Genomic DNA, 18,547 nt, shown 5'->3' with positions numbered 1-18,547 from the left:
CAACACTGTTATTCTTTCTTCTCATTATGTGAAACTGCACTGACAGGTGCTGACATTAGTCATTTGTAGGTGTGAACCCAGTTGTTTTTTTTACATGACTATACTCCATATGTGACACTCCATTGAGGAAAAAATGAAAAGGCTTTGTGATCTGAATGGCTTTTTGCAAGCAAACCCAAGTCGCTAGTTTTCTTGATTCTTCAAACATCCTACATATTTTAAATAGCATGGTTGTCCTCCTGAGAAACTTTCACATAATATCTTTCTTTGTCCTCTCTTTGTATTACACCTTTTCTTCTTCTAAATCATGATCTCTACAACTATAAACCCCCACCACAGAAAGGTTGAGAGTCCCTGCACAGGAGAATATGTGTAGTTTCCACAGCCTCAGACTTCTCTCCTCTTTCTGCATTCATCTAACAGCTATGGAAGAGTGTCTCATCAGGGAGATTTGAAAAATGAAGGAAAGACGAACTGAGACGGTGGAAAAAAAAAAAGGAGAGAAAGCCGATCGAGACTCAGCGTGTTAAGTAGAATATCAAATTCATCTCTCAGCTGTGAAACCTGGCACTTAATATACCGTTAACCCAGATATTTCTCTTCTCACCTAATGGAAAACACTCAAACAAATGACATTTACATCAAGATGTTTTGTGATGGATGTGAAAAAAGGTGAAAACACCTACAGACAAATGGGAAGTGATGGATGTGACTGTCGTGGATAATATCTTCCAGTCACAGGAGAAGTGATAGAATTGATGTTTGAAGACAAAGGCATAGAGTTCAAAAATACACTCTTTAATAAATGTAACAGTGGGCCAACATGCTTTTTTTTTTCATGCTAAGGATAAGTGTGTATGGTATCTGTATGGGGACCAAAAAAACCTGGACCACATGCACCCCTTAAAATGGCTTTTTGAGGTTTATGACTAGGGTAACCCAGTTTAAATTTAGTTTAGGGTAAGGCATTCTTTCTATGAGTGTCCCCTCTATGAATGCTGTACAAATGTGTGTGTTAGAGGTGGGAATCACAGGGTACTTCATGATACGATACAATCTACGGTACATGGTCCACAATACCAATAATATCACATTTCAACGATTCTGTGATCATCAATAGATTGCAAAACAATCATATAGCGATACAGGGTTTCCCCCAGAAAATCTGCTAGGGCAGGCAACCGGCAGCCCGCTGTGTTTTTGTAAAAAAATATGTAAAAAGTTGACAGGAAATTTGAAACTATGACTATTATGTGTTACTGTAAGACATTTATTAACTACTTAAAGACCAACTATAGTCTTATAGGCTTGTCAATTGTTTTCACTTCAGTTAAATCCTGATTCAGTAATTATGGGGGTTATTTCCCATTTTAATTCAAGAGCATATTATATTGATTTGAGAGCATTATTTATTGATTTCACGTTAAGATTTTGTGATATTGTCGCTCAAAACTCAGCTCTCGCTCAAATTTGCTCAAACTGTGTGCTCGAACTTGGTTATATTGCTGCTCACGAAACTTTTGTGCTCTGACCTCTGCTCTTTCTCTGCCTTTCTACACGCTAACAACTTAATCGAATAAGACGTTAGGTCAAAACATTGGACGATGACCCGATTGCTCACCCGATAGTTCTGTCATTGGTTTGGAGATTTGTTTTTGAACTATGATATTTCACTCCTCCTATGGTGGCGAGTTTTACATATTCCAAAACAAATGAGGAAAGCTTGAAACAAATTTAAATTTTTTTTAAAACTAATTATCAACTTTCACAAATCCTGAAACAAATTAACAAAAAACACAGTCCTTTTGTTTTCAAAAATGTTAATTTGTTTTAGGACGTGTAAACGAGTTTTAGAATAATGGTTTGAACTTCCAGGCCACGGGAGGCTCCTCCCACTTTAAAGGAGTTCTTACTATATACCCCAACAATGTTAGGACAGCCAGGGCCATCAACATTACATATGAACCCTAACATTGTTGTGTTTTAATGTTGCTGGGAATATTTAAATAGGTTGTGATGTGTTGTTTTTATTGCTTATCATTTTTCATATTTTGTAGTAAAAATATGTAATGTTTTGTAACTGTCTTTATGTTCAGCTGTCCACTAATCTTATGTAACTAATAAATGTCATTCCCAGACCAGGTGGGGTATATATATCATCATCTCTCCAGCATGTTCTAGACCGGCATCTGGATCCATGGGCAATCTTCCTCTCCTGCTACCATTTTTATTTACACATAAAAGCTTTGCTGCTGCCCAAATCAATCCAAAGTTCCTTACTGTGTCCCTCAGATACCACTTTGTGTGTGTGTGTGTGTGTGTGTCCAACCCACTTGAGCAGGTGAATAAGCAGCCTGGCGTAGCTCTGCATCATGTGAGGCTCCAGGTTCGGCAGTGTGACCAACTCATAGAGCAACTTGATGAAGAAAATGTGGTCATCTTTACTGAACCTCCGGCCGTAGAGCTTCAGATAGCTGTGGGTGAGAAGTGACCGTTGGTGAGTCTCATCACAGTTAATCCACAGTGTCAGTGGCTCGTGCTCTGAGTTGATGCCAAGAAAACAAAGCACATTAAAAGTCTTAATTTAAAGTTAAAGGGCAGGCAGAACATGATGCCCTGGTGTTCTCTTTAAGGCAGACATAAAGACAGCAACACCATGTTAAAGCAACACTGTGTGACTTTTACTAGTCATGCTGTCTCTGTAGCTAACAGACCACACAGGAAACAGATGATTAGTCTTTTAACTGACCCCAGTTAAGCTTTACTCTTGAACTTGCTGGGCATAATTCTTCTTACAGTTTTTGTGTCACTGATTATCATTGACTTACACAGTTTTAAACTAACATACAGCTGCTATTGACACTATTATTGTTGCAGCTTTGCACAAATTTCTGAATTATCGTCATTAAGTGGAGGTAAAATACAGGAATGTATGTAGTAACATTTTATGACATATTAGTCCTATTCTATTCATTTATTGTTGTATCTACCTGCCCAGGGATTGCGTGCAGAAAGTTGCAGGTTTACTAAAACCTTGTACACTGCATGCTGTGTCGGTTAATTCAAGGTTAGTTTATTGTGGTCTGTTTTCACAAAATTACATTACAATGATTAATATGATAGTACTTTGAGGTGATATGTAAAATATACAACAGCAGCAAACGGTGTTAAAACCATTGCATGCTTGTGGTTCAATTAAGTTTGCCAACTTTTATAAAATAAGTAAATAAGCTGCACTTGTACCTGCCAAAACACTTGTTTTATTTATTTTTTTCAATGTAGGTTCAGTTTAACACTGAAGGTTCAGTTTAACACTGAACCTACATCGGCGATTGAAAGTAAAAGTTTGTCTGCTTTAGAGCAGACGTGTACAGAATGTGTATAACATTGGAGAAAAGAACAGACTGAGTGCTTCCCAATCCAGACTAAAATGATCCACATCATGGTGTAATGCATGTCACAGTCCATATATAGTTTAATGCATAGCCTCGTCTGCTTCTCCTCAGGCTGAGACATTTGTGAGAGGGGTAGTGGGCCTTGCCCCTGAAGGAAAATCTTTTTTGTGAATACACTAGCTGCACCATTGTTATCAGTGAAGCCAGTATTTCAATTGGACATGTTTCATTAATCTTCCTGTTTTTTCTCTCGTTATGTAAAGAGCTATACATAAAACATGAATTATTTGTTCAAGTGCAGGGTGCGAGTGACAAAGGCACCATTTTCTATACAAATATAAACTAAAAGTTTCATAGTACTGTCCTGATATATTAAAACATAATTTTGTCTTTATGTTTCCTCCTATGTAAACACTGCAATGCAAATCGTTAAGTGTCTATTTCAATCTATTAAAATGCATTAAAATATTGAATTATTGAACAGTTGGATTGTGGATTAAATTGGTGGTTTATTTATCACAGCTCTTGCAGCTTAACACACTCTACACTCTCATCTATTTTGTTTTTGTTGACACAGACAATAATATTTGTTCAGATGTGTGTTGTCTGGTTGTCCACAGAAATATACTCACGCTTAAAAAGTGAATAGTGAATAATCTTCTATGTACACTGTATCTCATCATTATTATTATTACTATTATTTTGAATCCTATATGACTAATTGTGTGGTTGATCTTGGTCTTGTAGGAGGACCTTGCTCCAGCACTTACGAGAAGAGTTTCCTGCACCAGAAAGCGACTCCAGGCCACAGCTCTCTGAGGAGAACAGCCCTGGACAAGCCTGCTTTGATCCCTGCCAGCAGCTGCGTGGCCTCCCGGTCCAAGCGGCTGGAGTAAGGCAGCATGCCGTTATACACAATCTCCTTCTGAGGGATGAACCCAGCAGCCATGTCTCCATCCTCAGTCATGTCCCGGTGACAGTCAGCTGCAGAGAGAGTGACAGGATGTGGAGGTGGGGGGAGAGAACACGCTGGTCCTCGTTCTTTAGTGGCTGCTGTGCTTTCTGGGAAGTGCGTTGCTGAAGTTAGTGCACCTAATCCTCTGTGTCCAGAGAGCGAGCGGAAGGGGAAAGTGTGTCACGCTCGTTGAGCTGCAAAGCTCTGGGTGTTGAGATGAAGAAGGCCACTGCCACTCTGACCTGCGCGGTCGCGCACTGCACCATCTCACCTCTCTAACCACACACATATCCACCGACCTCGTGTGTGCGCGCGTTCATTACATTAGTGAGGTTGAGGATTTAAGGTCAAAGGCTTTTGGTTTCAGCTACACTTGATGAGTTAAATGCCTACATGGTACATACAAGTTTTATTTTGTTGAAACTTGCTTGGTTGATGACTGGCAGGAAAATTGGAAGACGTCATAAAGTGGACAATAAGTGCCAGAGCTGATGAGTGAGTGAGTGAATGATTGATTGCGTGCAACGGACTAATCTGCAGAATATAGGATGATCTGATAAGTGGATTAAACTCTCTATACTGTTCTACTGACCCACAGTGGCTGTTAGTAGGAATGACACCTTCGTTATAGCTATACATCCAGCTACACTACAACTACCCATATATCTGTCTATACATGTACACATAATGTCTGTCTGTCTATCTATCTAGCTGTCTATCCAGCTAACTATCCAACATTGTCCCCAACACCTCCTTGTCCTTCCCTCCTCTGGTTATTAATGTCTCCCCCTGTGGTCTTTTGACATCTTTGTCCCCAGTGTCCAGTGTCCATGCATTACATTGCTCTAGCTTCCATGTAAATCCTTTTACCTTAAGCCCATGTAAGTTGCATGCTTAACGCAGCGCAGGCAGCAATAGCAGGATATCGTCTAGTCTACCTATCACATATCCGCTCACAGTGAGGGCCCGGAGTGGAAAGTAAAGGTCCAGTTGCAAGGAGAAACGAGCCAATTGCACATTGTCACTCCACCTTTTTTTTTGTCCGAAAGTGCCTCATGGTTTTCTGGGTCAGATGTCAGCCAGTGATAGAGCTGCACCTTTCAGTTACATTTACCCGTCTGTGGCAACAAGCGTGATGCCCTCACACAGGGGAAGATGGACTGAACAGAACCGAATGTGCCTTCCATGAAGCCTATCAGTCCATGATCATGTTGGCTTTTACCCCAAGTAATCTCTCACCCGAGTCTTGACTTCCATTTTTTATTTTTTATTTTTTTATTATTTTACATCTTATTCCCTTTTTGCTTTCTCTGACTCAAAGAGCAGTGACCACACCTGCTTTCACCGTCTGCTTTTCCAGGAACAAACATGTTGTCTGTTCCTTTTCATTCTTCGTTCTCATGCTTTTACTTATCTGGAAATTCGTTGGAAATGTGAGTGTGTGCGTGTATTCGAGGGACTTGTGTGTATTTGTATGGGCACAGGCCCTTGCATGTGTGTGTGTTTATGTGTATGTGTGCACACATCTGTGAGATTCATTATTCTACAACTCTACAGATGGAAAATATGATTCAGGATGATGATATGCCTCTTTGACTCAGCAGGAGAAGACCAAACACACATACAGAGACACACACGGAGAGAGAGAAAGAGATGATAATCCCAACAGAGGTAGATGTTTTTGTATTCCATCAGCTTGCTCATCTTTAGCTCACAATCTCCTGTCGAAATCAAGGAAGTCAGTGTCATGAGCACACAAACACACACATTACGCATCTCGTTTTCATCAGTGATTAATGGTGCTGCCAGTTTTCTTGCTCCTAGAATATTGGAAAACTCTGGCAGCCAATAAGTGCGTGCGTGCAGGTTTGTGTATGTGTGTGTCCTAAGTTTGAAAGGTTGAAAAGTGAAAATGATGTGTTTGGAAAACCTGCACTGAGATGTCAACACACGCAAATGTATGCATGAAAGAGCATGCACATACACACACACGGAGACATGGACACACACTCACAGAGCTCCTTCCATCCAGCTGGGTGTCATGCTGTAAGATATGCAGCCCAGTTCATCGCCAGACAAACGGGTAATATATGACCCCCACTTTTGCCTGTAACACACGCACACATTCAGACACACACACTCCAACAAATACATAACCACACAAGACCTTTCTACAGACATAAGTGAGCTGTCTGCATGTTCCTCACTCAAATTCCTCTCTTTCCAGTTTCTTCTGGATGACAAATTGTTGAGCAAACTTTGCTGCTGGTGGTTCCCCCCCTCCCCCCCCCGATCCGATCACCAAGGTGAGAAGGGAACAAGGAGATGAGGGAATAAGGAAAAGGGAGAAGGAGGCAGACTTTCCATCACTGCCCCTGTGGAGCTGCAGCAGGGACGAGCCTACCAGCTGTGATTTCTTGTCGTGAGAAAGGCAGAGCTGCGAGGAAACGCAGGTATGCACTGTTAATTCCCTCTTTATCTTCTTCTTCTATTATCTTCATGGCAGCAGCTGTGCTTGTATTGCAGCTGTAGCAGTGTGGTTGATATTTTTTCATGAAGACTGCATGTGTGATTTATTTTTGAACAGGAATGAGTCCACTGAGAGGTTTCTCCTGGCTTTTGATATTTCTCTATGCAGGTAACACAGACTTCTTTCACATGTGCATTTTCTCATATAGACACATCATCGACCTGCTATCTGAGTCATGCACATGTAGTTTCTGCATTCATCGTGCTGCTGCATTAATGCAGGCTCATCTGCAGACACAGACCTCCCACACTTGTGCCTCCTCTACAGGTGTAGACGGTGCAAAGGTCGACAATGTGTCGTTTGAAATCTGTCGACATCCGTGTGAGGACCTGGTGATTTTGCTGACTGAGATCCAGGGCCTGCGTATTGTGACCAACAACCTGCTCGAAGATCTGGAAAGAGTAGTAAGACACACAAATGCATGCATGTGTATGTGAATGTTGCATGTTTCTTAAAGCAACATTTATTTATGTGGCATGGGCAAGATTTAATTTCTTAAAAACTATGTTTTTCAAATGTAAAGGATAATTAATTGACAATTAATTAATGGATTACTAATCAAAACAATCCGGCACAATTGCACTTTGTCGCTTCATTTTTCCACAAAACCCATTGAAAGAAAGCTTGGAAATTGGAAATTGTGCTAGATTGTTTGGAATAGTAATCCAACGATTAATCGTCAATTACTATTCTAAACAATCTGGCACAATTTCCATGATCTCTTTCAATGCACTTTGTGTGTGATTGCATTTTGTGGAAAATTAAGTGACAAAACCAACTGAGAGTGGCTTCCAGTACAAATGGAACAAACAGCAACATCTTGTCTGGCAGAGAGCTCTGTGGTTTGCGGCACATGTCATGGTACTTTTGGGGAAAAACATGCAGGAAGAATACCATTAGTGTTAAAATGTTGGCGACCGAACACTGCTCTAGCTTAAATAAGCAGGTCACTGTGTATGATGCAATGATAGATTCGATATAAATGGAAATAAGTATGTTTTGCCTCACTATTCTCACTGTCATAATGATATGTAATTAATATATATAATATAATATGTATATATTAATGCTCTGTGTGTTTTTATGTTTGCAGTTAAAAGAAAATGAAGAGATGCGCTTATCTTTGGCAGACCTGAGCAACAGTAGCAGTAACAGCAGCAGTAACAACAGCAGTAACAACAGTAGCAGCAACAGCAGCAGCATCAGCAGCAGCATCAGCCGAGATGGACACAGCAGCCGAGATGGAGAGAGAAGTGATGGCAATGATCTTGACAGAGATGGATACAGAGACGGAGAGCTGTGGTGTGTGCAGGATGGACGAGTGTATGAGCAGGGAGAGGATTGGGAGGTTGACAGCTGCACCTCCTGTACTTGCCAGGTTTGTGTTGTTCAATCCTGTTGTAAGCGTAACAGTAGAGTGGAATCAAGGACAACAACACTCGAGTGTCTGATTGAAAGTGAGCTCTGTCATGTAGACTGCACGTTCGTTTATCCTCGTTTCTGCCCCAGAGTCAAGTCTCACGTTTCTTCATTTTCACTTGACCTGATTTGAACGCGTCTTTTAAGTCTCCCAGCTTTTACTTGTTGTTTGTAAGACTATTTAATATTTCATTATGTAAAGACAATCCCAGACTTGACTGCCATAACATCCAAGCTTCTGGTAAAATCCTGGAATAACAACACATTTTGAATCCTAAACATCAATACAGCTCTGATGCAGCCTATAACCCCAAAGGATTAGTTTGAAATTTTGGGAAACGTGCCAACTGACTCAGCACTTCTTTACCACCAATGTACTTTTCAGTGTATATACCAGTCTGTTCCCTCCTTCTCTGCCAGATTTTTGTGCTATCCCAGGTGTATTTTTCTGGCCTTTTTCTTGCCCGCCTGTTTTGACCTTCTTGCTTACCTTTTTCATTTGAGTCCCTCCACTTCTGAGCTGTCACACTACAGTCAAGCTATAATGATGTTAACTTAGCAAAAAGACTGGAAAGAAGGGGGAAACAGCTGGCCTGGCTCTGATCAAAGGTAAAAACAATCCACTAAATCCAGAAAGTCACTCTTCTGAGTTTGGCCAAGAAATTGTCTGGCACACCTTCTTTAATGGGTATAAGCGTTGGAGATGGTTAGTATGAATAGGCATAACATCTAAAGCCTGTCTCTTTGTTAAACTTTGTTTTTCCACGCTTCAAATCTTTATGTTAAAATAGTATCTTCATATTCAACAAAGAGACACTAAAGTGGTAGCAATATTCTGGTATCATACTCACCAAGGAAGTTAATGAGCATAATCCTCACATTCCTGAAAAATGTAGTTACCAGTTGGGGAAGTTTTGCTTGAAAACCAATGTGGTTAAATGTGTTTCCAGAGCTGCCTTCGTTTGCCTTTACCATTATTTTATGGTTGAGTGTCTTTATTAAATATAATTAGTTTTGTCATCAATGGATTGAGGGAATAACCAAACCTGTGAGTCATACCGTTCCTCAGCATCTTAAAAAAACATGTGGCTAAAATAGCATGGTATACAGTGTCTAAATGATCCTGAATACTGGTCTGCCTCATCTTTACCTTATTTAGGATGGAGAGGCAGTATGTCAGCAGGTGTCTTGCTCTCCTGTATCCTGCATAAATCCATCCTTTATTGATGAAGAGTGCTGCCCTGTCTGTCTCGGTAAGTTTGATTTGCCAGATTTGTGTGCTAAAATAACAAAATGTGATCGAAGTATACCAACTCTGTGTGTGTTTGTCTATGTAAATAAAGATAACAAAGATGGCTGGTCCCCATGGTCTGAGTGGACCCACTGTTCTGTCTCCTGTGGACGTGGAGGGCAGCAAAGGGGCCGATCGTGTAACAGCATCATGCCGGCGTGCGCCGGTCCGTCGGTTCAAACTCGCAGCTGCATGCCAATGAAGTGTGACCGCAAGGGTAGGTCTTACATCACTGCACAGGTCTGTTTTGACTTGTATTTATGTTTTAATCATTTGAGCACAACCAATCCAAGATAATTAAACAGATATTCCTCAAAGAGAAATAAGAAACTTCAAAAAATTGATTTGAGAGATTGCGGTCATAATTGGAAACACATTGTTTTAGTCCTGCAGCCATACACACAGTAGAGAGCTGTGGTGGGGGTCTGCATATTTTCTTTAATTTTCCAGGTTACTTACAGTGTAAAAAAATAAACATGTGTGCATGTTTCATGTCTAGTGCACCTTGAAGGGAACTGGAGCCATTGGTCGCCTTGGTCTGCTTGTACAACCACATGTGGAGAAGGAAGCATCACACGTGTACGTCTGTGCAACAACCCACCACCAGTGAAGAGCAGCAGAGGGTGCTCAGGCAGCGCCAGAGAGACACAACCATGCAACAACACGCTCTGCCCCAGTGAGTACAAATGCACATATAAAACTCTGCACCTATGCACTTCCTTACAGATGAATGATACGTTTGTGTGCAGTTGCTGGAGGCTGGACAGGCTGGAGTGAATGGTCACTGTGCTCAGAATCTTGTGGAGGAGGCCTTTCAAGTTGCCAGAGAGAGTGTTTGAACCCTGCCCCACAGAATGGTGGGAAGCCTTGTGCCGGAGACACTGTGGACTACAAAGCTTGTAACAAACAACCGTGTCCTATAGGTAAACTTAAGCGTGTCAAAAACCTCAGGCTGTAGGTAATTGTGTACAAAATGCTAAGCACATCTGTGGATAAACCTAATCATTTTTTTGCTGTAGGATACATATTTTCAAGCATTAGAGCATTAAAAACAATATCATCTATGACATACTTTCCCTTGATTCAATTACTAAGGCTAATGGCGATGTAAATAGTTTAGGTTTCAATTTCCATTGACCCTTTTATGGATTATTTACTTTGTGACTCAATTTGTACCTATGTCTTTTCAGACGTGTGCTTGTTGTCAAATCCATGTTTTCCTGGTGTGACGTGCACATCACACAGCGAGGGATCATGGGAATGTGGACAGTGTCCGTTGGGTTTACAAGGCAATGGCACTCACTGTGAAGATGTAAATGAGGTAAAGTCCAAGGCAGACAAAGATCAGATTACAGGAGGATGACCTAATGCTGCAGAAACAATATGATACCTCAAAAGGCTCTTACATAATACCTACTTAGTTTTTTGGACTGTCAGTCCACCACTATGGCCAAGACTGAAATGTCAAAACACTTATTTTGTACGTAGACTTTTTAACCTGTTGTGGCCACAGAGTGAATCTTTCACCTCATTTTCTCACATAATTCAGCCTCTAAATTCAGCCATTCCCAAAGGGAAGAAATCTTATGGCTTATTCTAAACTTAGAAAATCCTCTATGACCTACAAAAACCCCAACTTCAATAATATTTATTTCACAACCAACCACAAATAACATATACAATTGTTAAATGTGATATGTTTATTTGAGTTATTTATTTGTCATTTTAGCTGAACTTTTAACTAAAGCAAGGTTGTTTTTTCAAGTTTAGCATAGAACATTCTACATGAGTCAATTAACTGTCTAAATTAATTTGCTGAAATTAATCCTTAATATTTTGCACTTACAAAACTTGAGATTAAAATTCTTTCTTATGACCTCTCATGACCCAACTGCAGTACCTTTACAGCCCCCCAGGGGACAGCAGTCCACACTTTGGAAATCACTGTGCCAAACTTTTAACTTTTCTCTTTATCTGCAACAGTGGCCGCCTCAGAAGACATCACTATTCTGTAGTTTGATCCTGACTCTTGCAACACAGTTGTACAAACAGTTTGTGTTTGATATGCTGAACATGATTAATCCCTCTATTTCCCCAGTGTGAAGTGGATGGTGTGTGTGTTACAGAGTGTGTAAACACAGACCCTGGGTTCTACTGTCTGCCCTGTCCTCCTCGATATAAAGGCACGCAGCCATATGGCCTTGGACTAAAAGAAGCCCTGAAAACCACTCAGGCAGGTGTTTTATTCTTTGTGCCTTATTATTATATACAGCACATACACTTTACTTTGAAGTGCAATCACGAGTCACTTTAGTTTTCTCAGATGCATGCTTTTGTTGCAGGTGTGTGAGCCGTACAATCCCTGCAAAGACAACACACACACCTGCCACAAGTATGCTGCGTGTTTGTACCTGGGCCTGGCCTCTGAGGTTTTGTACAGGTGTGTGTGCGCTGTTGGATTTGCGGGTGATGGCTTTTTGTGTGGCGAGGACTCTGACCTGGACGGTTGGCCCAACAACAGACTGACCTGCAAGCAAAATGCCACCTATCACTGTCAGAAGGTAAAAATCGGCTAGCAAATAAATATTCAAGATAAAAAAATGAAACATCTTTTAATGTGTTCTGTTTGGGTGTGAATAAATAATAAACTGTGATTTTTGCTGAAGGATAATTGCGCAATGATACCAAACTCTGGACAAGAAGATCTGGACAAAGACGGACAAGGAGACGCCTGTGATCCTGATGACGACAATGACAGCATCATAGATGAGAGGGTGAGATTGCGGTTGAGTCATTTAAAGGAAACTGTGTCTGTATATTCACGTCTCCTCTGTGTGGATGTTTGACATAGGACAACTGCCCACTGGTGTTCAACCCGCGGCAGTATGACTCAGACAGAGACGGGGTTGGGGACAGCTGTGATAACTGTCCGTTTGAGAGCAACCCATTGCAGAGAGACACCGATGACAACGGAGAGGGAGACGCTTGCAGCATTGACATTGATGGAGATGGTACGAGCCTGGAACTTATTACTTTCATTCTTGCCTTTATTCCCTGTAAGTAAAATAACATAGGTTTAACACCATGTTGTTCTTGCTCACAACTTCTTCACACCACTGTACCCCATAGTGGCCCAGTATTAAACATTTATGATATATTTTATTTATCCTTTCATCTAAAATGCCCAATTGTTGCTCCCATGTTCCCTGTAGTTATGTTTTTTCCAGTGTATCCCTAGTTTTTGGAAATTAACACAACAAATTACGAGCTCATAAAAAGTACTTTAGCTAAGTACTTGTCTATTGTTCTTTAATTAATTTGGCATGTTGTGTATTTATGCGGAATACAAGAGGAAAAAACATTTTTAAATGAATTTCCTTCATGCAGAGATTCTGAATGACCACGACAACTGTCCCTCAGTCTACAACACTGACCAGAGGGACACAGATATGGACGGTGTTGGAGACCAGTGTGACAACTGTCCCCTTCTACACAACCCACTGCAGGTTCATGGAAAACACACTCATGAAATCACACAAATGACTGTATCTGCTTTAAGTCTGTACCAGGGGGAAAACATTACAGCTGTGGTGATAGTTTTGCGTCACAGAACATCTGGTCTTTTGAGCTCATTCATGCAATTTATTAGTGACAAATAATCACTGATGGATGTTTGTTTTTTTGTTAACAAAGAGGGAATGTTACTTATGTAAGTTTTTAATGTGTGTGTGTGTGCAGCTGGACTCTGACAGTGACCTGGTTGGGGACATGTGCGATGACAACAAGGACATTGATGAGGACGGCCACCAAAACTCTCTGGACAACTGTCCCTATGTTGCTAACAGCAACCAGGCCGACCACGATAAAGATGGGAGGGGAGATGCTTGTGACCACGATGATGACAATGACGGAATCCCAGACGATCGTGACAACTGCAGACTGGTGTCCAACAGGGACCAGATGGACACTGATGGTCAGAGCTGCATCACTTTATGTAGAGTTTGGCAAACGTAGGATGACTCAACCAATCCAATCCACTTTATTTATAGAGCATATTTAAAAACAACACAGTTGCCCCAAGTGCTGTAGAATAACATTAAAATAACATAAACACAGGTAAGACTGTCGGACAGAGGTAGAATGACTCATATCAGAAAACAAAGAAATGAAACATGTCACTAGACACTTTTTAAAATCCAGAATCAAAACAACAACAAATGCTGTATATCTATGTTCCCAGTGGTCCATAAACAGTTAATGGCTCTCGTGAAGTTTAGTCCTTAAAACATTGTTTAATAGATCAAGAATTACATAGGACTTTCTCTTCACAAGCATACGTTATCTCTTTTTTATCCCCATTCTGGTGTTACACATCCATCTCTCTCCTTTCTCTTAGGTGACGGCAGTGGAGAAGCTTGTTTTGATGACTTTGACAATGACACTATTCCAGACGCGCTGGATCCCTGTCCACTGAACCAAGATATTGGCTCTACAGACTTCAAGAAGTTTCAGGTTGTTTTGCTGGACCCTAAAGGCACAACGCAGTCTGACCCCCTGTGGGTGATCCGCGGCCAGGGCACAGAGCTGCTGCAGACAACCAACTCAGACCCTGGAATCGCTCTTGGTGAGATCACATAGTCATACTCCCCAAAAGGCAACAACAAAAAAACCAACATTCGGGTAAAACAAAGAGAGTCTTAAAAACAATCCTCTTGGTTTGAACAGGATATGACAAGTTCAGTGCTGTCGACTTCAGTGTGACATTTTATGTGAATACTAACCGAGATGATGACTACGCTGGCCTTGTGTTCGCCTATCAGTCCAGCCAACGGTTCTATGTTGTGATGTGGAAACAGGTGAGACGTAAATGCTGACTTTACAATGACTATGCTTCCATGGATACCAATATGATCTGAATAAGATATTTTTTTCATGAAACTGATGTTGCTAATAAAATAGTCTGTTCATTCATTCTTGAGAGCATAATCTGATCATGACTCACTGCTGTAAAAATTCAAAACAGATTATTTTTACATAATAGTGTCATAGTCAGACATGAGTTAAAAATCAGAATAACTTTATCCTTAAAGGGTCATTAAAGGGATTTTCCACCCATTTTCCACTTGGTCAATTGAAGAGTAAACTCAAAATCATTATAATGCTGCTGTTTTTGTTTAATTCGACCAAATTTGACCAGTTTCTGAAAAAAATATAACTCATAAAACTTAAAAGAAACAGTAAAAAGCAGTGTATGGTTTTTATTTTCTTTGGGATGTGATGTGACTTTGACGTCAACTCCATCAGTTTAACCCTCACACTTTTATATCCTGCGTGATCTTTCTTTATATGGGAGCAGGTGTCTCAGGCCTACTGGGAGAAAAAGCCTTCTAAAGCTTTTGGCACAGCGGGAGTTTCCATTAAACTGGTCAACTCCAGCACAGGACCTGGGGAGTATCTACGCAATGCACTATGGCACACCGGAAATACCAGAGACCAGGTATGAGTCTGACATTTTGTGCCTTCGCATGTGACTTCACAGACCAGACTGACTGACACAATAAAGACCACATTCTTAAGTGCAATTTTCTTGTCCTGTGCTCACATGGGCGTGCGTCTGTTCCAGGTCAGAACACTGTGGCATGACCCCAATAAAACTGGATGGAGGCACTACACTGCTTACCGCATGCACCTGATCCATAGACCCAAGACTGGGTTCATCAGGTATACAGACATTTGTCACGTGCAATACTAAAGTCTCCTTCTTACAGAAATTAGCTGCTATAACCGGGCACTTTAAAGCCTGGTGAAGCTCCTATACATTCCCTATTGCCAGTGGTTGCTCTGCCCTATGGGTTTTATTTTCACCCCTGAATCACCAGTGCGTCACTGACTTACATTTAACGCCGTAGCCCTCAATGATGGTGGTCACTCTTTTGCATCTTTTACTTTACTTTTGTTTGGATGATTCAGTTGATGATTTAAATTATACTGAGAATTGTCTCGCGTTTTAAAATGTAAGCATCCCTACAAACACCTGTACATGTGTTGTCATGTCATGTCATGGAAGTACACCAACTTTTTAAATTTTGAAGTTTGTGGACCTCAACAGAACTTTCCAAATGAAAAATCATTTTAATATATAGTTAAAGCATTCAATAGCCCATTTTTCTAAGTGTCATATTCCAAGATATGCTGCACTGTCTTAAAACATCACTCATTCCTATCTGTTTCTGAATGCTTTAAAAAGGAAACGTCACACTTGCTTAGAATGAACAGGCACCGTGTCTGTATTTACAACAATGTTTAACATTACTAAAGCAGTAATAATCTAATCAATCTGTGTTTATATCTACATCATGGTTTGTTAAAACAACATAGACAAACAAGAAGAAAAACAACTTGAACAAATTTGAATGAAATGGCCAAAAATAGTCTTTAAATGACACATTTGGGTTTCAGTCAGTACCAGTTCAGGTTTAGTGGGGGACCAATCTGCTGACTAACTTCTTAAATCTCCTGAAATCTCATTCAGTATCAACCGTGAAGGAATAATTCACCCTTGGATGTGCTAATACTCAAGGATATCATCAATCAACAAGAGTTATGTTATGATAACAGTGTGATTCACTCTCTTTGTACCTAGTCCTCCTCAGCCTGCCACATCTATTTCTGCTTAGTTGCACCTCTCTAATGGACTTTAAAAAAAAAGCTCAAGGCAATGGGTTTTATTTGCTTTGTGCTGTTCATGTGCAAATTTAGAGGACTGCTCTGTTTTCAAGCTGAGAAAAAGTGAGGGGTTATAAGAACAATGCTGTTATGTGCTAGGCTTGGTTGTTTCAGAGGCTTGATAATGTTTAAAGATGCAAGCATTGGTTCTGCTAAAAATCTGTGTGTTTAGCAAATATATTGTAGAGTTTGAAAAGAATATTGTGGCGGAAGGACACTCATTTGAGTTTTTTAATTTGCCATTGAAACATCCAATATAGCTGCTTTAAAATATCTCTGATTGACGTCATATGCCCAGAATTATCCACTGCAGGGCCAGTGCTAACCTTTCTTGTGCCCCCAAGAGCCTTGAATTATTTTATTTTATTTTGTTTGTTTATTTATTTATTTATTGTATTCATTTGAAATACTTCTTAAAGAGGATCTGTCCTCGCGTGTGACATCTTACAGCCTCCGGCATCAAATCTTGAAGTTAATCCGTCATTAGTGTAATTTTCCTTAATTGTGCATTTGGAAATAATACATGAGGAGTTAGTGAAGCAAAGCTTTCGTATTTGCATGTATGTATTTTCGCATATAAAAAGAAATTTAAAAAAAGTACAATATATCATCCATGTAAATATGAGGGAGAATTGCTTTAAAACAATTGAGAGTTGTCATCCTCCTCTGAGGATAATATAGTTTTCAGTCTATGCAAAGCATAGTAACAAACTAGCTCAAACCACAGTGTTCTGTTGAAAAAACAGTATGGATAACAGATATATACGTGATATAATAACAGTATACAGGTAAGCAATCAGTCGGGCATAGTCACACACAAGAATACAAAACAGTCATCTGAAGGTTAGTGCAGTTTTACAGAATAAAACATCGACATTACTATAGATATACAGTATAAGAGACAATAAAACCTATATTATGCAGGAGAAACATTGATTTGACCCAGCTGAAGTAGTACGCCCATGTGGAAAATATTGATTTGTTTATAGAAGTGATTTTAGAGCTCTTTTAAACTGCTGTGAAGACAAAAAAAAGTACTGGCAGATAATTCCTCACCTTGGGTCCTTGGTGAAGTGTACTAAACTTAATGTGAAATATGCACATGTGAGGGCCCAAATTTATGGATTACATGACAGCGTCATACTTAAAAAAAAAAAAAAAAAAAAAGGCTTAAGCTTCAGTTTGCAGTGAGAGAAGCTACTTTTTTTATGTTATAGAAAAGTCTGGTCCAACATTAACATGAACTACATGCACAGCCTTCACCAAGAGCTGCTGCTTTAATCCATGAGCTTAATTGGTGTCTTTCATTAACAGTACCTACCTGTGTTGTACATATTCTGTGCAGGGTGGTGGTGTACGAGGGCAGGGAGATTTTGACTGATTCAGGAGCAGTGTACGACCACACGCTGGCTGGAGGCAGACTGGGATTGTTTGTCTTCTCTCAGGAGCGTGTCCTCTTCTCAGACCTCAGATATGAGTGTAGAGGTGAGCAGGATCTCAGGTTTTTAGCTAAAACTAATTCCCATTTACAATCTGTGTGAAAAGAGTAAGGATGGAAGTAAGACATTCTGTTGTAGGTAGTTGTAACTGCTCAATGTGAGCCACCAAAATATTACAAGAGAAATCTGTGTGGTCATGAGATGATTAATAACCATTGTTATTAATCATTATTGTTTTTTGTGAAATATTGGATGATTAAATCCACGAACTACAATAATTAGTGAAATGAAACAAATTGACTTTACAGAGGCAGTGTCTCTGCTGGAACTGCTGAAACATGATCGAAATTACTGATTTATTCTTTTATTCATTCATTTATTTATTTATTTTTACTGCACTGCATTCACAAGCTTCTCTAATGTGATGGGATTTTATTGTCATTTTTTAGTTACACAAGTCCTCCAGTTTCTGTAAACCCATTCCTCTCATAAAAGGCACCATTTGATGACCTTGTATAATCTGTTTTTTTTTTCTTGTTTTCTTCCCCTAGATAACTGATGTGTTTTGCTAAAAAATATACAGAAAACAGCGTCAACATCCCTCCAGAGATGCACACAGAAAATCTTAATACAACTGAGATGCGCCAGACGCAGCCAAGCCTGTCAGTTAGTGACAATCATCTAGCAGCTTTTTATGCAGCAGCATTGATTTCAGACTGTCTCATTTGCTGTATGTAACTGTGGACTCTGACAGCATCTCTAATGGAACTTCCCTCTGCATTCATTTGTGCT

General features: G+C 40.1%; 2 protein-coding genes across 2 annotated transcripts in view; one reads left to right on the top strand and one right to left on the bottom strand.

Annotated features, from left to right (window-relative positions):
• The window catches only part of LOC310939221 (proteasome activator complex subunit 4B-like), a gene marked incomplete at both ends in the record, with an annotated part of 47,374 nt that extends 43,012 nt beyond the window's left edge, over nucleotides 1-4,362 (bottom strand). Inside the window, 2 exons of the mRNA XM_083903910.1 lie at nucleotides 2,334-2,474; nucleotides 4,166-4,362. Of these exons, the coding sequence (XP_083760036.1) occupies nucleotides 2,334-2,474; nucleotides 4,166-4,362 (338 nt within the window). The remainder of the gene's footprint in view (nucleotides 1-2,333; nucleotides 2,475-4,165) is intronic.
• A 2,577-nt stretch (nucleotides 4,363-6,939) lies between these two features.
• LOC310939133 (thrombospondin-2-like) lies at nucleotides 6,940-18,418 on the top strand (the record flags this gene model as incomplete). The annotated part of the gene is made up of 20 exons (XM_083903799.1): nucleotides 6,940-6,988; nucleotides 7,154-7,284; nucleotides 7,974-8,258; nucleotides 9,459-9,552; nucleotides 9,643-9,807; nucleotides 10,090-10,266; nucleotides 10,340-10,513; nucleotides 10,781-10,911; nucleotides 11,689-11,823; nucleotides 11,933-12,151; nucleotides 12,257-12,364; nucleotides 12,442-12,601; nucleotides 12,978-13,096; nucleotides 13,329-13,563; nucleotides 13,987-14,214; nucleotides 14,316-14,446; nucleotides 14,947-15,087; nucleotides 15,214-15,311; nucleotides 17,662-17,801; nucleotides 18,307-18,418. The coding sequence occupies 20 exons, from the start codon at nucleotides 6,940-6,942 to the stop codon at nucleotides 18,312-18,314; spliced, it is 2,928 nt and encodes a 975-aa protein (XP_083759925.1). The 3' UTR covers nucleotides 18,315-18,418.
• Between the last annotated feature and the right edge of the window lie 129 nt (nucleotides 18,419-18,547).

Source organism: Microchirus variegatus (genome assembly GCF_963457635.1).
Source record: "Microchirus variegatus genome assembly, chromosome: 17".
Taxonomy (NCBI): Eukaryota; Metazoa; Chordata; class Actinopteri; order Pleuronectiformes; family Soleidae; genus Microchirus; species Microchirus variegatus.
The sequence above is the reverse complement of the archived record's forward strand: the minus strand, read 5'-3'. Positions and strand labels throughout refer to the sequence as shown.